Raw genomic sequence first — 24,931 nt, 5'->3', positions numbered from 1 at the left:
CCCTTCTTCACAGAAATTGTTATATGCCTAATATTGGATACAAGATAAATCTGTGGGTTGGCTCAGTGTCTTACTTTCATGTTTCTATGAGAAAATACCTTTGAACAGGACACTTACTTACAAAGACCTCTTGGCATTTTACACTATTCTAGGCTTAGACTAGACGAAGTTGGCAGAGAGAGCTCCCAATTGTGAATAAACAAAATAGCTGGAAATTCTTAGGAACAGACTGGCTTTTTCTATAAACAAATGCCCAGGGGATATAACAGATAAAATATAGCAAAAGATGATTTTGGCAAATGTAGAAATATTAATACAAAGCCGGAAACAAAACTCCTTATAGGAAACTGATGGTATTTTGTGGTGAATTTAAAAAAAATGACTCAAGTGAGATGTGTTTGTGGTATAAGTTGTTAAAAAATGCAAGTCTGTGTCTTTGAAACTGTTTTCTCAAAGCATACAGCCCATGAAACTAAGGAATCAACATTATTTCATCTGAAGAACAGTATGAAAATGTCTGCATGAATTCCATCTAAAACTCTTGTATGACAGAAAATATTCCCACCTCTGTGCTGTCCAATATGGAATCCACTGTCATGTGTATTCTAGAAATGTGGCTACTGTAACTGAGGGTGTGAAATTTTCATAATTGAGGTGGTCACATGACTAGTCATTATTGATGCTTCATGAATCAAGCCATGGATTTATTTGGGGTGCACTTCTCTAATTATTGCTAACAAATTAAGGACTGGGTACAGACATAAGAAAGCTCTAGGTTCATCTGAAAGTTTTAGCTGGTTTTGGAGACAGGGTTGGCACAAACTACAGAGGAAAGGACCCTTGGGGAGAATTCAGTGCGGTCTTCCCAACTCCTTCCAAATGATTGTGGGAGTAAAGGCCCAAGACTTTGGTCACTCAGGAGAATGTCTACAGTCACAAAGTGTTTAAGGGTCAGGCCACCCCAGGGCATCTGTGCATCTGCTATTACCACTGTGAGGTTGATGGAAGGCTTATTTTCGGACAGGGTTTCCAGAGCCTGAGGAAGGCTTAGTGGTAGGAGTAGGCAAGGGCCCAGGCCCCTTCTGGCCAGTAGCAGGCTGCACAGGCCCTTTCTTTTTGGGGATTAGGATCTTGTTCTTGCTCTTGAACACTTTGCTGGGGTCCAGCTTGTTCACAAAGGCGTCGGGCTCTTCTGTGAGTAGGTTTGTGTTGTAGGTGATGGGTTTGTACATGCTGAACCATTGCTGTAAGGCACAAGGGAGAGTCACAGTTTGAAGGAAAAACGGGCAAAGAGGAGAGAGGACAGATATCATAAACTGACCATCACTAACACATAGGGTTTTTGTTGTTTGTTTTTGAGTGGTCAACTGGTAAAGCGCATGTGATAATTTTAAGAATCAAAAAGCTATGAAATCTAAAACATTTCTGGTCCAGTACAATTTTGGTACATTCTAGTGATGTAATACTCAATTTATACACATTTTAATGAAAAACTGCCTTGAAAATCTATGAGTTCTTCACTTAACATTAAGTAATGAATGACCTCATCATCCCTTAGTAAAGCTCATATAGTGCCTCTAATAAATGACCTTTGAGAACTAAAAAGCCAAATATACTTTTTGGCATCTTAGAACATTGTCCTCCTGCTTGTCATTATAGCAGATGGTGCCCATTATGGATATCCAGAGCACCATCCCTCCAGGTATTGGAATAGAGGCCAGTGCAGATTTTCCTAAGGGAAGCTGTGTGCTGGTACTCTATACCTGCAATTGCTTAGAAAGTGATGGGGTGGGCAGGAGGACAGCCACATGTTTTTGCCATTGTGTGATCAAAACAACTTCATGGAACATGGAAGCTGTTCTTACAAAAATGTGAGAAGAATGAGGGCATCTAGTAAAGCTACAATGGAATGTAGTTCCCAATTTCTCATTGATTAAGCACTATAAGAAATCACTATGACTTCTCTTTAGACCAGACCAGTTCATTCCATTTGAAAGTTCTAGCCATCACTTGGTGTTTTCAAGGCAGCTCTGAAATGATGCCCAAATCTGTGACACACAGGAGAAGACAGCTCTATGGGTAGTGATATGGAAACACCTTCACAATGGAGTGCTAAATGAATAATATGAAAGTGCAAAATTGCTACGTATGTGTTGGCAAAAAGATACAAAGAAAAAATGCTATTAGTGCCTTACAAGAAGGACATACACACTGACAACTGTGCCAATGGGGAGGTAGAGCAGAGAGAAATTAGAGAGTTATCAATCCTTCTAAGAGCCTAACTTTTGGCTGTCAATCCAAAAACAGAACTTAACTTGACCCAAGTCCTCAGTGACATTTAATTATAAATAACACCCCAGTAGATCCTGATTATTTAATTAGATCCAAATCATGTGAAGCTATCCTGTTTATTAAAAATATGGGTTCTACCCCCCCCCTTTTTTTTTTACTGCAGCTGGGGAATTTGGAATGTAACCATTTCCATACAAGACTCACGACATCAGATTGTGAGATGGTAGGATTACTCTGCTTACCTTAGCCTGTGGGCTAATGCCATAGCGGGTGAAGGCATACTGCCACTGGGGCAGGCCCAAGTGGGTGATGAGCAGGCGGTAGTAGGCAGTGAAGGTATCTGTGAGAAAATGCCAGTATAATGCTCTGTCTAGGAACCAGATCTCAGTGGCATGAGCTAATCCTAAAATAGCAAATTAGAAAGGGACAGCTTAATACATTTTCCCTTTTAAGTAAACTATAATACATTGGTGGTTAAGAGAAAGTTATCAATATACATTGAGAGTAGAGGGGATTGAAAATATAAAACTTCCCTCTTTTCCCCTTCTAGCCTTCCTGTCCTGCTCTTTCATGGCTGCTTTTATCCATTTAGTTGATACTTCCTGATTGATCATTCCATAAATCTCTCTGCTAGCTTTGGCCATGTGGCAGTTCATTAAGGCTAACTTAGCAGATGCTCCAGTTCTGTGTGGGCTCAGCACTCCCTCCTCTTTTTTGATGGAAATAAAATGAATGGATCAGTCTTTTACAAAGAGATCTCTTAGTTAAAAGTGGTATGAAAAACAAAACAAGACAAAAAAACAATGTAAAAGAATCCATACCAGTAGTTCTCAACCTTTCCAATTCTATCCCCAACCATAAAATTATTTTTGTTGTTACTTCTTAACTATAATTTTGCTATTGTTACGGATCATAATGTAAATTTCTGTTTTTTCTCATGGTCTTAGTGACCCCTGTGAAAGGGTCATTCAACCAAAGGGGCTGAAACTCAAAGGTTGAAAACTGCTGGTCTTTACCACCTCACTCTTGCAATCCTGCTCGTTTGATATCCTATCCGAGGTCAGCTAACCCAGTCACTATTTTACACCTGTTTATGACCTTCCGTTTCTATTACCTTTAGCCGATTGTGGCTTATCAGCTTTCTAAATAGCTAAAGGCTTCTCATTTACTCTCTTCCTTTTCCAAAACTACCAGCCCATTTTCATTTTTACCCTGCCATTCTAGTGAACAGCTTTGACCAACTTTTTAGTCATTTTTGCTTGGCTTTCTCAGCTGTACGTGAGAGAAAATGGCTGACATTCAGACTCCATCTCATCCCTCAGGCAAATCACTCATCATTAAAGTGAAACTGTCATTACCACAAATCATCTGAACTTTTTCACAATATGGCTTTTAAGCCATTTGTCCCTCTGCTTGGCTGGCCCTTCTACCCCTTCCTAATGTCTAATTCCAATAATTTTTCCTAACACAGCTCTAAAGTTTTTTGCTCTAACACTTCTACCTGGGAATGATCTCTCCTCTCCAGAGGTGATTTCTAATGTCTATGCCTCTTCCTAGCACCATATAGGTCAGAAGAGTGCTTAGCTGTGTTTAGCTCTAGATTCAGCCCCTAGACAACTGCTATTATGGAACAGGTGGTAGTTTCTGTTTAGGTGGGCATAGTCTCTTATTTAGCTGACTCCTGACCCTTTTCTTGGTTTTCACGTGGAGTCTTGAGAATAGTAATTTAGGTTCCTATTGTTCTTTCCTGGCCTATAGACAGAAATATAAAAAAGAGGTAACATATTTCCTGAATGCTTATCTAATACATGACCCTTTTCTCATTTATCTGTCCCACTGACTGTGTCAAAGTGACTTGTACAAGGAGATGGAATATAGAGGTTAGCTTAGTGGGAGATGCTCAGAGAGGACCAAAGGGGTCGAGTCAGCACAAAGAAGAGACCTGGAAGCATCTCAGGGAACATTTTTTTCACTAATGGCTGACAGACAAGTTCAGGAAAGACCACATCTTTATTGCAGATCATGCTTTGGAAATGATCTTTACCAGGTTTCCCATTTTTGTAGACAAGGCAAACTTTCCCATTCCCATTGCACGAATCCAGCTCAAATATTGCACTGCGATTATCAAAGTGAGGCTTCTCTGGCTGGTCTTCATTGTCTGTAAACCCAGAAATCAATAGTAATGTTCAAACAAACTCAACTCAGACACAGCACTATACATGTTGCAAAGATGAAAAAAAGGTGAAGAATTCTATGCCCAAAATGCCCTGGGTTTCACTGATGATCAGGCTTTCTTACCACCAACAGAAATGGACAGACAGCCTGGGGGAAGATGACATAAGGAAAGAACACTGAACTTCTTGATAATGGAGCCATATAAAGGCAGAGAAATATGCATGTGATGCTGATGGAAGCATCTTCTGTTCCCTAGATTTACTGTGTAAAAATAGGACATCATATGCACCTCTTTCTTAAAATCTACACAGTAACCCCATGTGGGAAGCCCTAGTCATGTACATCCTTCTAGTGGTTGCTGCATGGTCTATGGGAGTGGATGATTCATAATTTATCCCACCCCCATTGATACATATTCATCTTATCACCCTCTGATAATACCAAAATGTCAGTTTTGGATTTGTTCTAATTAATTTATTTTTTCCCATTAGAACTATTTTACTGCCTGGTAATCTTTGATTGGATGCCAGAAATTATTAACCTTGCACTGTTGAGTGCTAAATGTCTTCTACTTCTGTAAATATTCTAGAGCTTTGTTTTTAAGACAGTTAAATTACTTTGGCTTTACTTTTAGGATTTACTTTTAGGATTTCTCAGGCAGAATCTGTGTCTGGTGGTACAACCTTAATATTAACACTTGGGAGGTGCAGCCAGGAGGGTCGAGTTCAGGGTCACCCTCAGCTACATAATAAGTTCAAGTTCAGCCTGGGTTACATGGGACCCTGCCAGAAAAGAAAAACTATGAAGAAGTTGGGCAGGATCAATGGGATTATACTCTGTTGTTAACAGAAGTATCTGAATGCTATTTCAAGTCTGCATTATCAGTCTTCAGTTCCTTTCAAAAGCTTTCCCTTGGTGTTAATTCCATCAACAGAAGCACACTGCTTTAAAGGCTGTACCTGAAGCAACACTCTGGAGAGAAAACTTTGATTTCTTCATGTTACTTATAATTTAGGTTGGTTCTTGGGGTTGAGTTTCTTCAGGTACCTAAATATTTTTTTAGTAAAATTTACTTTCTGAGAATGTATAAAAACAACAGAAGGCCATGAGTAATGCTGCCTCTTTTTTTTTTTTTTTATATAAAAGCCTTTTAAGCCTATAATTCATCTACCTAACACTTTTTGTTTGTATCTGCCAGGATACTGAGATTAAATATCTAGGCTCAGGCCTTCTCTTCCTACCTCATCACTGTGTCCTAGCCCTCAAACCAGGTGGACACCCACTGCCCAACCACAGGCAATGCTTGCCAGAAGAAAAGGTAGGTTGCCTGTGGACCTCCCCAACTCTATTACCCTAGACTCAATTCTCAGGGTCTGAGGTAGGTCTGTAGGCCCTAGTACTACAACAGAACTGCAACCAGCTGCAGCATCCACTCCTCCGTATCCATGACTCCTATGGATCCTCAGACCATCTCCCCTTGACCTCTCAGTCCCCTGGCCTCCAATACCAGCAAGAATTCCTCCTACCCTGCCCTGTGAACATACCAACTAAGCATGCCAATAAAACGGGAAACACTTAGCCGACACACATTCTCTGAAAATCGGAGAGGAAACAGAAACCAAGAAAACTCCCACCCAACCAAGACAAGTCCATAAATCAGCATCTAGACCAATAATCACCTCAAACCCAGATGCCCTGACACCAGCAAAAGGACACAATCAATACATCCAGGGCAATATGTCACCAGCTATCATACCACAGCAGGTATGACATAACTGAAGCAAAAGAAAAGCTTCTTAAACCAACTATATGAAGATAACAGTCCTTAAAGAGGAAATGAATAAATCCCTATAGCCAAGAAAACACAAACAATTGGAGGAAATGAATAAATCCCTCAAAGAAAACCAAGGAAAAAAAACAATGAACAAACAATTGAAGGAAACAAATAGAACCATTTAAGACTTGAAAATGGAAATAGAAGCAATGAAGAAAACACAAACTGAGGAAATCCCGGAAATGAAAAATTTAGAAATGCAAACAGGAACTACAGAATTTGACAAACTTATGCCATCATCATTATTATAGATTCACTAATACAAGAGAATACAAGAGAGAATCTCAGGCATTAAAGATACTATAAAAAATGGATATATTGGTCAAAGGAAAATTTAAATATAAAGAATTCTTGACCTATAAAACATCCAGGAAATTTGAGAAACTATGATGAAAAGACCATACCTATTCCTATAATAAAATAGAGGAATGAGAAAAATAACAGCTCAAAGGCCCAGAAATATTTTCAATATAATCATAAAAGAAAAATTTTCCTAACCAAAAGAAAGAGATGGCTATAAAAGTATATGAAACATATAGAACACTAAATAAACTGGACCAGGAGAAAAGTCCCCTCACCACATAATAATTACAACAGCAAACAATACAGAATAAATAAGGACTAGTAAAAGCTTCAAAGGTAAAAGACCAAATAAAATATAAAGACATGCCTAACAGGATTATACCTGACTTCTCAACGGAAAATAATTAGGATCAATTTAGTATAATTTTGGGGTTTAACATTTCCTGTGAACTCTGGCTGCTTTAATGGACGGACAATTTACACTGAGCTTCACTTCATGAGAAGAGATGTTTCTTCTAGTTCAAGCTGTCTCCTTGACTATAGCATTTCACAGCACCAATCCAAGTAGTAGGGCTTTTATGGGTCATCTTATAACCCAATACATTTACTTTGTATACTCAGGACATTCATTCATTCCTTTGTTAGATTTTCATTTCTTTTGTTCCCCACTAACCACTAAATGTTTCTCACTATTTTCTAATTTCCATTACTGAACAAAGAAATTTGATTTGATTATCATTCCTTCACAAGTACTTATTATTTTTCCTAAAAGCTTGTCATCCTCTCCCCACCAACTAGGGTGTACAAAAGCCTGTGGTGATTTGCGAGTAAAAAGAAAACTGGCCCCATGGACCGTGTGGCCTTGGAGTAGGTGTGGTTTTGTTGGAGGAACTACATGATTACTACAGGGTGTGCTTTGAGGTCTCAGAAGCTGAAGACAGTTCGTTTCCTGCTGCCTGCTGATCCAGATGTAGAACTCTTAGCTCCTCAATCCAGCACCATGTCCAGCTGCATGGTGCCATGTTTTCCACCATGACAATAATGGTGTAAATCTATGAAACTGCAAGCAAATCCAATTAAATGTTTTCCTTTATAAGAGTTCCAGAAAGACATACATAGTATATATTCACTTATAAGTGGATAATAACCATATAATACAGAATAAATATACTAAAACCCACAGACCTAAAGAAGCTAAATAACATGGAGTACCCTAATTCTCATGCAGAACGGCAAATAGAATAGACAACAGAACCAGGTGAAGAGAGGGAACAAAACAGGAGCCTACCACAGATGTCCTCTGAAAGACTTCATCTCACAGGGGATCTAAGCAGATGCTAAGACTCACAGTCAAACTTTGGGCAGACTACAGGGGGTCTTATGGAAGAGTAGGGGCATAGAAGAACCCAGAGCAGACAGGAGCTTCACAAGGAGAACAACAGAGTCAGATAATCTAGGCCCAGGAGGTCCTGCTGAGACTGATGTACCAACCAAGGACCATGCATGGAGAGGACCTAGAACCCCTACTCAGATGTAGTTGATAGGCAGCTTAGTCTCCACGTTCCCTAGTAAGGGGAGCACGGACTGTCTCTGACATGGACTGTTATCTGCTTGTTAATCATTTCCCCCTGGTGGGGTGGCCTTACCAGGCCACAAAGGAAGAAGATACAGGTAGTCTTGATGAGACTTGATAGGCTAGGGTTAGATGCTAGGGGAGGAAGGCTCCCCATTTCTGTGGACTAGGGAAGGCGAAAAGGGAAGAAGAGGAAGGGCGGAAGGGGAAAAAGGGGCCTACAATCAAGAAATAAAGTGAATAAATTATTTTTTAAAGTATTAAAAAAAGGTAAAAAAAAAAAATTGCCTTGGACGTGATGTCTTTGCATAGCAATAGAAACCCTAAGACAGTACTTCTTTTTCTTTCCTCCCGTTTTTTCTAATTTGAATGAATCCTTTCAATCTGTAGATAGATTTTCTTCTAGTGATCAAAAAGAATTCAGATTTATTTAATTTATGTTTATTAGTATTTTTTACTGAGTGTATATTGTGCACCATGCACATGCCCTGGTATCTGCAGAGTTCAGAAGACATTAGATCCCTGAGAACTGTAGCTAAGGATGGTTGTGAGCTAGTGTGTAAGTGTCAGGTTCCCTATAACTGATAAGCCCTAGCCCCAAGACTTATTTATTTCCCTTGTGCATGTAGCTGTATAGTTTTATGTGCACCACATGAATGCAGGTGCCTGCAGGGTCCAGAGAACATTTGAATCCTGGGAACTGGAGTTACAGATGGTTATTAATTGCCTGATGTGGATACTGGGAGCCTGGGTTGTCTGTAAGACCATTCTTAACTGCTATTGAGGCATTTCTCTAACCCAGTACATTTTCTATTTTTTAAAATTTAATTTATTTATATAGTTATTTATTACAATTTATTTGTTTTGAATCTCTGCTGCAGCCCCCTTCCTTGTCTCCTCCCAGTCCTACCCACCCTACATCTTCTCCCCATATGTCCCTTCCCTAGTTCCCTGATAGGGGAGGACCTCCTCCCCTTCTATCCAACCCTAGCTTATCAGGTCTCATTAAGGCTGGTTGTATCATCTTCCTCTGTGGCCTGGCAAGGCTGCACCCCCCAGGGGGAGGTGATCAAAGAGTCAGCCACTGAATTCATGTCAGAGACAGCCCCTGTACCCCTTATTAGGGAAACCAATTGGAAACTGAGCAGCCAATGGGCTTCCTTTGAATAGGGGTTCTAGGTCCTTGAAGTATCAGTCTCTGCAGGCCTCCCTGGGCCCAGGTATTTGGCTCTGTTGTTCTCCTTATGGAGTTCCTGTCCCCTCCTGGTCTTTCTATCTCCCTCTTCTTCCATAAGGATTCTGGCACTCTGCCCAAAGTTTGGCTATGAGTCCCAGTATCTCTTTTGATACCCTGGTGGGTAGAGTCTTTCAGAGGTCCTCTGTGGAAGGCTCCTGTCCTGTTCCTTGTCTTCTCCTACTTCCGATGTCTATCCTGTTTGCCTTTCTAAATGAGGATTAAGCTTCTTCCCTAGGGTCCTTCTTGTTGTTTAGCTTCTTTAGTACTATAGATTTTAGTTGTTTATCCTATATTATATGGCTAACAACCACTTATAAGTGAGTATGTATCATATGTGTTTTTCTGCTTCTGGATTACCTCACTCAGGATGATCTTTTCTAGTTCCTACCATTTGCCTGCAAACTTCATGATTTTCTTGTTTTTAATAGCTAAGCAATAAAATCTACAGTTATCTCAGAATAAAAAGTCATTCTTTTTTTTTTAAGGGATGGAAAAAGGCCATCTTTCTACTTCATTTTATTTCTGTGACTGTTAGAGTGCTGTATTAGAATAAAATTCAGTTTATCTAGTCTGATACTAATAAAAAATAAATACTGACATAAATAGGGCTGAAGGAAAGCTCATTCTTCAATAAGATTTCCACTGTAATAATAAATATAAAACCATTTTGGAAAATATAAAGTAGCCATTAGAGTACCACGCAATAGTGGATGGGGTGAAACTGAAAAGCTTCTGTAAAGTAAAGGACACTGTCATCAGAACAAAATGACAGCCTACAGACTGGGAAAAGATTTTCACCTACCCTACGTCTGACAGAGGGCTAATATCCAGAATATATAAAGAACTGAAGAAGTTAAAGACCAACAAACCAAGTAATCCAATTAAAAAATGGTACAACCACATAAACAAACTGAAGGAGAACACCACATGATCATCTCCTTAGATGCAGAAAAAGTATTCGCCAAAATCCAACACCCATTCATGGTTAAGGTCTTGGAGAGAGATCAGGGATACAAGGCACATACCTAAATATAGCAAAGTCAATATGCAGCAAGCCTATAGCCAACATCAAACTTAATGGAGAGAAACTTAAATCAATCCCATTGAAATCAGGGACAAGGCAAGGCTGCCCCCGTCTCCATATCTCTTCAACATAGGACTTGAAATCCTAGCTAAAGCAATAAGACAACTAAAGGAGATCAAGGGGATAAAAACCAGAAAGGAAGAAGTCAAAGTATCACTATTTGCAGATGATATGATAGTATACATGAGCGACCCCAAAAATTCAACCAGAGAACCCCTCCAGCTGATAAACACCTTCAGCAAAGTGGCTGATACAAAATCAACTAAAAAAAAAAATCAGAAGCCCTTCTGTATACCAAAGACAAAAGGGCTGAGAAAAAAATTAGGGATACAACACCCTTTACAAATAGCCACTAATAACATAAAAGTACGTTGGTGTGACTCTAACCAAGCAAGTAAAAGAACTGTTTGATAAAAACTTCAAATCTCTGAAGAAAGAAATTGAAGAAGATATTAGAAGATGGAAAGATCTCCCGTGCTCATAGATTGGTAGGATTAACATAGTGAAAATGGCCATTCTTCCAAAAGCAATTTACAGATTCAATGCAATTTCCATCAAAATACCAACACAATTCTTTACAGACCTCGAAAGAAAAATTCTCAACTTCATATGGAGAAACAAAAAAACCTCAGAATTTCTAAAATGATCCTGTACAGATTGTCTGGAAGTATCTCCATCCCTGATCTCAAGCTGTACTACAGAGTAATAGTAATAAAAACTGCATAGTATCGGCATTGAAACAGAATAGTGGGTCAATGGAACAGAATAGAAGACCCAGAAATAAACCCACACACCTATGGATACTTGATTTTTGACAAAGAAGCCAAAACCATTCAATGGAAAAAAGACAGTATCTTCAACAAATGGTCCAACTGAATGTCTACATGCAGAAAAATGAAAATAGACCCTCATTTATCATCCCGCACAAGTGGATGAAAGACCTCAACATAAAACCAGAGACATTAAATTGGTAAGAAGAAAAAGTAGGGAAGACCCTAGAACTTATTGGCACGGGAGACTACTTCCTGAACAGAACACCAACAGCATAGGCTCTAAGAGCAACAATAAATAAATGGGACCTCATGAAACTGAAAATCTTCTGTAAAGCAAAAGACACTGTCATCAAAACAAAATGACAGCCTACATACAGACTGGGAAAGGATCTTCACTAATCCTATATCTGACAGAGGGCTAATATTTGGTATATATAAAGAACTCAAGAAATTAAAAAAAAAAACAAATCAAGTAATTCAATTAAAAAATGGGGTACGGAGCTAAACAGAGAACTCTCTGTAGAGGATTGTAGAATGGCAGAAAAACACTTACAATTAGGAATAGTGATTCCTCAAGATCCAGCTATACCACTCCTAGGCATATATCCAAAAGATGCTCAAGTACACAAGGACCTTTGTTCAACCATGTTTCTAGCAGCTTTATTTGTAATAGCCAGAACCTGAAAACAACCCAGATGTCAATGGAGGAATGGATACAGAAATTGTGGTACTTTTACACAATGGAATACTACTCAGCAATTAAAAACAAGGAAATCATGAAATTTGCAGGCAAATGGTGGGACCTAGAAAAGATCATCCTGAGTGAGGTATCCCAGAAGCAAAAAGACACACATGGTATATACTCACTTAAAAGTGGATACTAGACCTATAAGATAAGATAGTGTAAACACACTAAAATCTGTACACCTAAAGAAACTATACAAGAAGGAGGACCCAGGGTAAGAAGATCAATCCTTACTTAGAAAGACAAATACGATGGACATTGGAAGTAGGAGAAAGCGAGAAGCAGGGTAGGAGCCTACCATAGAGGGCTTCTGAAAGACTCTACATAGCAGTGTATCAAAGCAGATGCTGAGACTCATAACCAAACTTTGGGCAGAGTGCAGGGAATCATATGAAAGAACGGGGAGTTAGCAAGACCTGGAGAGGACAGGAGCTCCACAAGGACCAAATATATCTGGGCACAGGGGCCTGTCTGAGACTGATATTCCAACCAGTGACCATGCACGGATATAATGTAGAACCCCTGTTTGGATGTAGCCCATGGCAGCTCAGTATCCAATTGGCTTCCCTAGTAAGGGGAACAGGAACTGTCTCTAGCATGAACCCCATGGCTAGCTCTTTGACCTCCCTAGCCTGCCCGTGGGAGGAACAGCCCAGCGAGGCCACAGAGGAGGACATTGTAGCCAGTCCTGGTGAGACCTGAGTAAGCTAGGGTCAGATGGACGGGGAGGAGGACCTCCCCTATAAGTGGACTTAAAGAGGGGCAAGGAGGAGATGGGGAAGGGAGAGTTGGATTGGGAGGGAATGAGGAAGGGGGCTACAGCTGGGACACAAAGTAAATAAACTGTAATTAATATAAAAATAAATTAAAAACATTTAAAAAATGGGGTACAGCACTAAACAGAATTCTCAACAGAGGAATACTGAATGGCAGAGAAACACTTAAAGAAATGCTCAGCATCTTAATCATTTGGAAAATGCAAATCAAAATGACCTTGAGATTTCACTCACAGCCATCAGAATGGCAAAGATCAAAAAGCTCAAGGATGATGCATGCTGGAGAGGATATGGAGAAAGGGGGACCCTCCTCCATTGCTGGTGGGAATGTAACCTTGTACAACCACTTTGGAAATCAATCTAGCGCTATTTCAGAAAATTAGGAACAGTGCTCTCTCAAGATCCAGCTATACTACTCTTAGGAATATACTCAAAAGATGGCCCACCATTCAATAAGGACATTTTGCTCAAGTATGTTCATAGCAGCTCTATTCATAATAGCCAGAATCTGGAAACAACCTAGAAGTCCCTCAAGGGAGGAATGGATACAGAAGTATGGTACATTTACACAGTGGATACATTTTCTTTTACTAGTGTTTATTTAATGCCTGTCTTTCTTAGGCCCTATAATAAGACTGAAGTCTAGTTGTTAGAAGACTACTATAAAATGCAGGGACCCAGCAGAAACTAGAAAGCTCAGTCATTTTTATACCCTTAATTATGTAATTAGTGTGGTTCTAATCCTAGCTCAAGTGTTTTGTCAAAATATCTTCTCTAGCTTGCTTCATGTCTTCTAACTTCAAAGACAAGGAAAACCTAGCCTGTCTATTGAACTACCTCTTTGCCTTTTAGAGAAGACTTGTCATATAGATATTAAGGCGATGTAACCAATCCTTTTACCATTGGGGATCCCACAGCTCTCTGAGTGATAGTCTCTTTTTTCAGGATCAATGACTTAACCAGTCTGTCCCTTGACTCCCCTGGTACTATTCTTCTTTGATCAGCTTGTTATGTGAGAAGCCTTACATTATTCTCTTTGTCTATTTTCCTTTTCTTAACTAATTCCCAATTTCATTTGAAGAAATAATACTGAAGAAATAAAAACAGCTAAGACTCCCCCTCTGCTTTTGATACTGCTCTGGTCAATGGCTTTTGAGAACACCATTTTTTTCTGATAAAAAAGGAGAAATGTTAGATGTTGCCAAGATCTTTCCCCTGCCTTGCCTTTTCTTCTTCTTCTTCTCTCCAGAAGCAGAGACTTGAAGCCTATAGGTAAAGCCTATATATCTCAACCATGAAGAAAAGCAAAACACAACAAACAGAATACTCCAAAAGTCTGGTGCAGCAGGAAGCCTGAGAGAGACTGCCTTTCTCAGTCAAGCCACAGTAGCCTGGTCTCAGAATTCTCATGGAACAATATACTACTACTTCAGAAGACGGTGTAACTGATTTTACTGTAGCAGATAAGCACAGCGCTGACTAAAGAACTCTTTACTTGCACACCACTGCTGTTAGTCTCTTGTAGCTATCTGATCTGTTCATTCTGAAGTGGCAAAATGATTAGGGATAGTAACGAAGACAGAAGCAGCTGTATTTAGATTTTCATATTCCTTGAATCCTGTTGTTTAAAAAAGGATAACATTGTGTACTTGGCTGAATTCCAATGCACAATTCTCCCGTATAAGCATTGTAAGCCTGTGCCACCATGGCTTTGAGCTACTGAGTGAAGTTTAATCCACAGCACAGAATCACTCAGCAACCACTCATTAAGTGCCTTTACTATATGTCTGGCATTAAAATGGGCACAAAAAACCAAAAGACATGACCCTGGAATTTTTTTCATGAAATGTTCCTTTGTTGATATAGGCTTTTTGTTTTTTTCTGCTTCTATCTTACTTCCAGAGGTATGGATGAGAGATATTTTACATAATTCTACAGGATATTCCTATAGTTCTTAGTATTACAAACTTGAGAGCTAATTTCTAACGCAAATCAAAAAGTTCTACCAGGTACCTTCTTGAATATCATCTTCTAGGTCTGCCAGAGTTGGTGAGTTAGGAAGTGAATACATGGAAGATTGGATGAGTTGAGTCAGTTTTGAAATGCCGTTAATCACCATGCTTCCCAGTGGAATGATTTGCTCTATGGGAATAAAAAGAATGACAAATAACTTAGACAATGGTGACCATAAGTAGTTTTGCTTGAATAACCCAATAAGCCCACTGAGAATGGCTTCATGGCTAAGGAGCCTGATAGAAAGTGCACAGAAGAGGTACATTCACTATATAATCCAAAGTACTAGTCTTTCATGCAAACAGAGGCACTAGGTGCCAAAGATGATGAACAGTTCCAACCTTGTTTATTATGATGCCATTGAAAAAAGTTTTTAAAGGGATATTTAAAAGGGCTAGAAAATCTAGAGTCAGTAACTCTATTTGAAGAGTAAGTGACTTAAATTATATTCTCACTTTTTTCTTGTATTAGCCAGAACCTACAGTTTCTAATAGAACAATGGCTTTGCTTATGTAGTAGATCCTTTCTCTTTTTATTATAAACCTTTATGATAGAAAATCTCTCAAAAAAAGAAAAAAAGGAAATCTCTCCCCATTTGTCACTTTCCCTTACCTGAGAGAGAAAACTTGGCAACCTTGTTTGTTGGTCTGGTCTGTTGTGATTAGGCATAACTAAGGAACAGCACACTACATGTTGCCTTATATAGATTCCTGCTGATACAAGATGCTGGAAAAAGGGTGGTATGCAAAGGCTTAGACATCTAAAAGGGCTGGAATGAGTGAAGGCACACAGATCATGACATATCTGGAAAGATCACTAAAGTAAATATCAAAGGCCACCTCTACTGCCTTTAAAAACAACATTCTTTAATTGTGTGTGTGTGTGTGTGTGTGTGTGTGTGTGTGTGTCTGCCATATGTATGGGTGCTCACGGAGGCTAAAAAAGTCACTTGGATCCCGTGGACCTGGATTTACAGGTGATTATGAGTTGCCTGGGCACTGGGAGAATCAAACTCAGGCCCTCTCAAATGCTCTTAACCACCCAGCCATCTCTTTAGCCTGTTGCTTTTTCTGACACTGCATTAAGCCATTCAGCAATGTGGATAAAGAGCAGGATTGACAAATTAAGGAAAAGGAGCTAATTCAACTATGAACAAGATTTTTAAGTCACTGAATATAACGATATTGGTAAAAGATATTATCAGATATTCATTAATAACCTATAAAAAGTACCTCTGGCTAGGTATGGGAGAATGACAGGAAGTTCTGGAAATCATCAAAAAAGGCAACTTGGATGTGCTAGCAGGAGGCAGAGGCACGAAAGGGAGAAGTCAACTGTATAGCTTTTCTGCGCAACAGAAAACATTCCTCCTAAACTAACAATGGCAGTGGAGTTATAGGTGTTTCCCTAGGCTGAAGAACATGTGGGGATGTGGCTAGAGTTGAAAATAATAAAGGACTCCTGATGTCAGGTCTGTTAAGTCTGTGCCAGGCACATGCTAGGTCCCAGTGCCTAGTTCAGGACTTGCTAACTTATAAACTTTTTGAAGGGATTTCATATATATGTGCAGTGTGTCACCTTTCATGTTTACACACTATCTGCAATCTGTGGCATGTAACATGCTGGGCTTCTGCATCTGTAATGCAAATGATTAGGCACAGACACATGTCTTAGATAAAAGCCTGAAAATAAGGTTTGGTGACATAGGCTGGGGTAATTGAGGTAGAGAGAGAAAGAAGCTCTTGTTTGAGGGTTAGTGCCTTAAAGTTGCACAATGGTGAGAATAAAGTTGAGCTTGGAAAATTTGGTCAGCTGTCTCAAGAAAACAAGGAAGTACTGTTGCAGCTCCAAGGGGTAAGGGAGTTCTCAGATGCTCTATGTTTGAGTTGTTGGGTTGTCTGTGTGGTGACTCATGATATCCCCTACCAAAAAGTCTCTAAATTGGGTTTCTAGATCAGGACAAGCCAGGGTCAAACAGGGTAAAAGTGGGTAAAGCACTGATGGCATCAATTAGCATTTTAAGGGGGTAGGAATCACAGCTTGTGGATTTGACACTTGAGACCCACAAAAACAGTATAGAATATTACAATTCTAAGGGCCTTCAGGATTGCCTCGTCTAACCTCTCCATCAGGAAAATGTTCTCCAACATCAAGAAGGCTGACTTACCATCTAGCTTCACACTCCACGTCATATGAAAACCGTTGGTCATCAAGTAGAAGTTTCTCACATCTTCAGGCATCACACAATTGTTTTTCTAGAACCACAAATTGCTCATTGTTAGGTCAGGGCTTGGAGAGAGGATGAAGGCTGAGGATGAAGGCTATGTCGCAGAGCTCTGCATACAATGCTTACCATCATCTAGATCTTCCAAGTACGAAGAACAATAATTACCTACAAAATACTACAGAGGTTCTGGGCCTAGCAGATAGTTACGAGTTTGATTTTGTGTTTGTGTGTCCAGCATGTCTGTGTTCTGACATGACATGTTAGCTGGAAAGGGGGCTCAAAGAGGGTAAAAGCTAAGAGGAAACACTGGAATGGAGCAAGAAGCTATCCCAGGTAAAGTGTGACATCATCAGAGCAGATCATCATAAACTTCAAGTCCATGCACATGTTTTATTCTCTGAAACAAATTACTGGACAAGAAAACACCTTAAAAGTGTGCTGTGATTGTTACTTAATTCACTGCATTCACTGTCATAAATCTATTTCAATAGTTCTGAAAATTCTTAAAAGATTACAACATGATATACAAAAGTATTTCTTACAGATTAAAAAAAAAAATCACCCAAATTAGTGATGCAGAGAACAAAAAGAATAGCTTATTATTTTTTTTCAGGCAGTAATAGGAGCAAGACTTAAATTCTAACTCACTCACACCTGTATACAGGTCTTACTAGTCTTCAACTCAAATCCCTGAAATGCAGAGAGAGGCTCTTCAGGTTCTTTCTGGAAACTCTTCCAGGAATTTCTGACATTGTTAGAGGCAAAAAGACTATATAATAGCAACTATGCAAGCTTTTGGCTTACGGTTCCTTAGAGGTGATACTGACAATTGTGTACATCATTTACTTTGGGTCATACTGTCAGTTCTAAGGACTAAGTGTGGTCTGCAGCAGGACAATTGGGTTCATTTTCCAACTCTGCCATTAGCAGAGTGACCTTGGGCACTTTCACTTAAACTGCTAATTTAGAATCAAGAATAAACTTTAAGGTGAAATTTACAGAACATTAGAGGTGAGGGAAGTATTACTTGATAGAAAGAGGTCTAAGTTATGATGTCTTCAAAAATTTTATGCAAAAACTTAGGCGTAAAGGGGACTTAAACAGCATTTTTAGGTTATAAAATGGATAATAGTTTTCATTTTAGTGAATTAAGTTTCTAATTTCCTTTTTATTGTTGTTGTTGTTCATTTTGAGTGTTTATTTTACTTTAACCCAGCTACTTCCCAACCACACTTACAAGATTCTCAGACTTTGTTTCCTACTTAATATATTATTTTGAGCAGGACCTGATTTTAGTGTCTATTGACTATAGTGTCTTCTGCTCATTCTTGAGAATTTCAATGGGAAATCTGCAATTAGGTGTTATTTATATTCTAACTTTTGAGAGGGTCAGTAGTTCTACTGGATGAAAAAGGTAATCATCAGTATCAAACAGTTACAAACCCTTGTGACCCAGAACAGTGACCTATCTGCAAGATAAACTGGTGTAATGGTGGCACAAATAGCATGGGAGTAACCACTAACTTTTTGATTGTAGTTAAGACCCACTCGAGATGGAGACTGACACTGTGACCAAGAACTTGAGACTAGAAAGGTCATTGGCCTAAGTGAAAACCTACTACTGCTCTTTTATTAAAAGAACATAGCAATAAAATAACTCTTAGTGACATACAACTATACCCATAGATCAGTGCACTTTACTCAACCAAGATCAGAGAAGCTTCCTCTTGCAGTACATTTTCACAATGGAATACTATTCAGCAATTAAAAACAAGGAAATCATGAAATTTGGAGGCAAATGGTGGGAATTAGAAAAGATCATCCTGAGTGAGGTAACCCAGAAACAGAAAAACATATATGATACATACTCACTTATAAGTGAATATTAGCCATATAATATAGGATAAACATACTAAATCTATAGTCCTAAAGAAGCTTAACAAGGAGGACCCTAGGGAAGAAGCTTAATCCTCATTCAGAAGGGCAAACAGGGTAGACACTGGAAGTAGGAGAAGACAAGGAACAGGACAGGAGCCTTCTACAGAGGACCTCTCAAAGACTCTACCCACCAGGGTATCAAAAGAGATACTGGGACTCATAGCCAAACTTTGGGCAGAGTGCTGGAATCCTTATGGAAGAAGAGGGAGATAGAAGGACCAGGAGGGGACAGGAACTCCATAAGGAGAACAACAGAGCCAAATACCTGGGCCCAGGGAGGCCTGCAGAGACTGATACTTCAAGGACCTAGAACCCCATGTTCAAAGGAAGCCCATTGGCTGCTCAGTTTCCAAGTGGGTGCCCTAGTAAGGGGTACAGGGGCTGTCTCTGACATGAATTCAATGGCTGGCTCTTTGATCACCTCCCCCTGGGGGGGGGTGCAACCTTGCCAGGCCACAGAGAAAAATGATACAGCCAGCCTTGATGAGACCTGATAAGCAAGGTTTGGATAGAAGGGGAGGAGGTCCTCCCCTATCAGGGGACTAGGGAAAGGGTATATGGGTAGAAGTCGGAGGGTAGGTGGGACTGGGAGGTGACAAGGGAGGGGGCTACAATGAATAAATTGTAATAACTAAATATATAAATTAAATTAAATTAAAACAAAGAGACTGACACTAGACAATATGCAGAGAGTGAGAGACTTTGCAGCACTCAGTCCTAAAGGAGATGCCATCAACTCCCGTCCCTTGCCATAGGTCAGGGAACAATGAAGAATAGGAGGCAGAAAGAATGTAAAAGACAGAGGTGATAGATGGTTTCAAGGAAACAGTGTCTTCCAGATACACCAGGACTGATGAACATATGAGACTACAGAAGCACATAAAATACCTGTTCAGGTTCAAGCCAGACAGGGTCCCAGCACTGGGAGGAGAAAGTACACCTAGGGTCCCATCCCTAACCAGGGGTCCATCTGCAATTGATACTGGCTAGTCAAAAGAAAATCAGTTTTCTCCATTGGAGTTTCACTAGATATGTGAACTACACTTTTGGGAAGGCGTAGTACACAAGAGTAGTTAGCCAACACAAAAGAAACAGTATTTTTGCAGTCTTTTCGTTTTCCTTTGTTTTTTTTTTTTAATTATTCGTCTTTTGCTTGTTTTGATTTTCATTTTTGTTTTTTGTTTTCTTTTTCTTCTGAAAGAGATAGAAAAAGAAAGAATGTAAACCTGGGTGGGTAGGGAGGTAAGGAGAATCTGGAAGGGACCCAGGAAGGGGGAAAACATGAACAAAATATACTCTATGAAGAGAAAATTTCCAATTAAAAAAAATCTCTAGCTCTAAAATCTTAGCTCTAAAATGCTAAGACCCACTGGCAGATTTTGGCTACCGGTGCTATATATTGGAAGAGAAAAAGAACCTGAAAACTTCTAGTTTTTTTTTTTTTTTTTTTTTTTTTGACTAGCAGAAAGAAAGGGAGCAGGATAATAGAAGTATGAATCATCTCTTTTCTTTTTTTGACGGGGGCGGGGGGGGGAGTTCCTGTAGCCTAGGTGGCCCTCTAAATCATGATGCTTCTGGTTCAGCTTCCTCAATCACTGGGATGGCAGTGTCAGTATGTTCAGCTTTTCCAGCTATTCTTAATATATAGCCCATAGGAAACCAACAGAAAACAGCTGGCAGGGTCATCTTTAAGACTAGAGAATCCTAGTTGTACTAATTCATTTGTTAATGTGTTTGTTTGACCAAGAAAGACCTTATTTTACACAAGAACACCCTCCTCCCATGTGTGTGAAATGCATGGGTATGAGCCTACTAGGCAGAGCCTACATACATCCATGGGCAGAGGACAACTTTGGGTGCCATTCTTTAGGTGCTACCTACCATTTTGTTTTTTGAGACAAGGATTCTCACTGGACTGGGATTACAATTACATGTGCATACCACCACATCTGGCTCTCCCCACCTCCTATGGGTTCTGGGTATTAAACACTGGTCCTCATGCTTGTATTAATACTTTACTGAGTTAGCTACACTAGCACCAATTTTTTAAAAACAATTATTCAAATTTCATAAAACATGAAAAAATCCAGCAAAATAAAATATTCCAAGTGCTATTTTGAGCATATAAATTGGGATGTAAACCAAATTAATGAAAAACTACACTATCCTTCTAAGATAATGACTTGTGGACCTTTGGCCTTGAGGGTTGTTTTGCTAAAGGTCCTTCTGTCCCAGGCACCCAAGGTCCTCACAGTGCTTCAGTCCCATAGCCAGCTTTACTCAGTGAAGTTTTCAAGGTACTATATATATGTATTTTTTTTGGGGGGGGGGGAAGTTATGTTATTTTTTATGGGAGATAGAAACTTTTTTTTCTTTCCCAAACAAGTATATTTGAAAATTACATTGTATAATCTTATTGATAGTCAGATAAATTTAAAATGGCAGCCCTGCCAGGTGGAAGTGATTGAAAAGCATGCAAGAGAGTCCTTTTCAGAGACAGCTCCCACTATCCTTGCTTGGGAACCCACATAAAGCCCAAGCTGTCCAAAGGGTATATACGTGTTGAAAGCATAGGTCCAGTCCATACATGGTTCTTGGTTGATGTTTTTATATTATTTTTTCACAATTTATTAATTATATATCCTGATTGAAGCCCCCTCCCTCAACTTTCCCAATCCCACTCTCCCTTTCTCTTCCCCCATCCCCTTCCCCTAGTCCACTGAAAGGGGGAGTTTTCCACTATTGCCATCTGCCCATAGCTTGGTAAGTCTCATCAGGACTACCTGGATCCTCTTCCTGTGTGACCTGGCAAGGCTGCATCACCAGGGGCGAGTGAACAAAGAGCAGTCAGCAGAGTTCATGATGGAGGCAGCCCCTGTTCCCCTCACTCAGACATCCACATGGAGACTGAGCTGCCAATCAGCCACATCTGAACAAGGGTCCTTGTCCTATATATGGTCCTTGGTTAGTGCATCAGTCTCTGCAGGACCCCCTGGGCTCAGATCCTCTAGCTTTGTTGGTCTCCTTGTGGAGCTCCTGTCCCCTCCAAGTCCCTCTATCCTCACACCTCTCTCCTTCCATATGACTTCCTGAGCTCTGCCTAAAGTTTGGCCATGACTCTCAGTATCTGCTTCGATCCCTTGTTAGGTGGAGCCTTTCAGAGGACCCTCTATAGTAGTCTCCTATCAAGGTACAATTTTTATGTGGCTCATTTGTCCTGACTAGTGACTCAATTGCTACTATTTTAATTTCTCTTTCAGTCAATATAAAGTTTGCTTTTCCTGGGGTGGGGAAAAGAACCTACCTACTCCAGAGGGCTACTTCCCACAATAAATGCATAGTCACTCTTTTTCCTTTTGTCCCCCACCTTTGATGGTAGAGGGTGGGAAGAAAAAAGAAAGAAGATAATAGGCAGAAAGTGAATGGAAAGTGTGCATGTGAGGACTGGATGGAGGATCTAAAGAGAAAGTCAAGAAGAGAGAATAATACCAGTATTATAATACCAGAATAATACCACTGAAGTAGGAGGTGACCACCAATATAGTGTTAACATTTCAGTGAATATATGATTCTGTGACATAGTTCTCTAGTTTCAATGTTTTTTTTTCTGAGCCTAACTATATGTTTCTTTAAACTACCCTAAAACAGAACCCACTAGAAGGTCTATTACTATATCATCAGTTTGGGGAGCCATCAACTGGATTCCCAGGAACTCTTTATTGGAATTGTCTAGACCTTAGGAGCTTCCCATTATCTTACCTGTCTACTTCTACACAGCTGTATGCCACTGTTCCCTCTGCTGTTGGAGTACTTTATCTGGGAAGGATATAGAACAGCAGATACAAAGAGACAGAGAATGGATATTATTATTGAAATAGGTGCTTGTCTCTGATAGGCTGGCAATTCGAGTGCCTGCTGCAACCACAGTCAGATAAAGGGTTGCTCATGAAGCCCTTCAAGAAGGCACCTGAACAGGAGCCTACCATAGAGAGCCTCTGAAAGACTCTACCTAGCAGTATATCAAAGCAGATGCTGAGACTCAAAACCAAACCTTGGGTACAGTGAAGGGAATCATATGAAAGAAGGAGTTAGTAAGACCTGGAGAGGACAGGAGCTCCACAAAGATCAAATATATCTGGGCACAGGGGTCTTTTCTGAGACTGATTTTCAAACCAAGGACCATGCATAGCTATAACCTAGAACCCCTGCTCAGATGTTGCCCATGGCAGCTCAGTATCCAAGTGGGTTTCCCTAGTAAGGGGAATAAGCACTATTTGTGACATGAACTCAATGGCTGGCTCCTTGACCTCCCTCCCTGTCCCCCCACCCCCGAGGGAGGAGCAGCCTTGCTAGGCCACAGAGGAGGACATTGCAGCCAGTCCTGATAAGACCTGATAAACTGGGGTCAGAAGGAAGGGGAGGAGGACCTCTGCCATCAGTAGACTTAGAGGGGGCAGGGAGGAGATGAGGGAGGCGGGGTGGGATTAGGAGGGAATGAGGGAGAGGGCTACAGCTGGGACACAAAGTAAATAAACTGTAATTAATAAAAAAATAAAAATTTAATTAAAAAAATAAGGCACCTGAATATATTACCAGCATGCTGAAGCAATGAGTATGAATGTACCTATTTAAAGTTTTGGAGAAGACATTCTCTAGTGGAGGGAAAACCTGGGCCATGGAGTGATGGTATAAGATCCTTAGAACAATTCTCAAAAACATTTTCAAAGTGCTTCCTAAGAAAAGACAGAGGAACTAGTTCACTGGAGCCTTTTGATGAGTATTGTATGAGAGTTTGGGGCCAAAAATAAGTTGCTTAAGACTCAGAAGACAGGTACCATAATCTATCCTTCCTCTAAAAGTACACAATTAAAAGTAATTATAAAATTGCCTTGTCTAGGGGTCAACACATGCTTTACAGAGAGGCTCTGATAGAACTCAACTAAGATAACTTTCAGGTCTCAGAGGCAGGAGAAATAGCAGAGGTCTTTGCTAAGGCAGCAACCTGGCTTCAGAGCTCTTGAGTATAGTATCTTCTATCTTAGGACTCTGTGAAAAACAGCCAGCCTATGATGGCAAAGTCCTATATTGTAACTTTTGTTTAATTCATTCATTCATCCATTATTCTCCATCTATTATGGCATTAATACAGGTTGGTCACTAGAAATAGAGGAATGAGCCAAGACAGAGGAGGCTGGGATATATATGGACTGCTCCTTGACAAGAACCCTCACTGATCTGAAAGGGTAGCACATCCTATTAAATAGTTGCTTGTTAAGACTGCCACAATCAGGCCTCCAGATTAAGATGCAAACACAAGTCTAAAGAGGAGTTTTTTGAGCAATCTCTCACATTCCTGGTCCAAAGTGACAGATATTGAAGCAGCTTTTCCTGCTGCATTGGGCTCTAGGTGACAAGTGTCAGTCAAGTATTCATCTACCAGCACAAAGAATAGCATAAGAATTCTAGAGAGAGTGGCTTAACATTTCAGGTCTGATAAGTAACTCAAACTGCCTACCCACAAGAGTTCTTACATAAAATAATTCTCTTTGTCGAAGCTATTGTTAGCTTTATAGAGAGACAAACGTATAACAAGTGTTGAGGATCTATGATGGACAAAGAAAACTAGCAAGGGTCTGGGGGGAAGGGAGAGATCAGAAGACAGTGGTGCTTTAGAAACCAAAGGAGAGGGGGACAGAGCCAAGATGGCAACTACCACACACAGCTTCTGAGCTGTGGAAGAGCTGAATGTCTGAGTTGGTGAGTGGAAGGACCTCTGAACCCAGGAAAACAATGGTGAGGCTTTCCATGAGGTGAGAACTTTGGTCTCGGGTCACCCAGGGACTTGTCTGGGGAAGGAGAAAAACGAGTCTTTGATCTCCCTGCACTCCCCTCTCCCAGACCTCCTTCCTCCTCGGCACAGCGGACTTATTGAGATTTTCAGCACAGACCTAATTGCCTGGG

At 40.1% G+C, this 24,931-nt stretch overlaps 1 protein-coding gene across 4 annotated transcripts in view; it reads right to left on the bottom strand.

Moving 5' to 3' along the window:
• Positions 1-673: 673 nt before the first annotated feature.
• Tpgs2 (tubulin polyglutamylase complex subunit 2) overlaps positions 674-24,931 on the bottom strand; it is a 59,822-nt gene continuing 35,564 nt past the window's right edge. For 3 of the 4 annotated variants that reach the window (XM_060377586.1, XM_060377589.1, XM_060377587.1), the window contains 5 exons: positions 16,973-17,060; positions 14,806-14,934; positions 4,337-4,450; positions 2,535-2,695; positions 674-1,244 (listed from right to left, as the gene is read on the bottom strand). In XM_060377586.1, coding sequence (XP_060233569.1) covers positions 1,011-1,244; positions 2,535-2,695; positions 4,337-4,450; positions 14,806-14,934; positions 16,973-17,060 — 726 coding nt within the window. In that variant the 3' untranslated portion in view covers positions 674-1,010. The remainder of the gene's footprint in view (positions 1,245-2,534; positions 2,696-4,336; positions 4,451-14,805; positions 14,935-16,972; positions 17,061-24,931) is intronic. The other variant, XM_060377588.1, reaches the window with a different exon arrangement.

Source organism: Meriones unguiculatus, chromosome 2 (assembly GCF_030254825.1).
Source record: "Meriones unguiculatus strain TT.TT164.6M chromosome 2, Bangor_MerUng_6.1, whole genome shotgun sequence".
In the NCBI taxonomy this organism is placed as follows: Eukaryota; Metazoa; Chordata; class Mammalia; order Rodentia; family Muridae; genus Meriones; species Meriones unguiculatus.
Note: the sequence above shows the minus strand (reverse complement) of the source record. Positions and strands in the feature narration are given on the sequence as shown.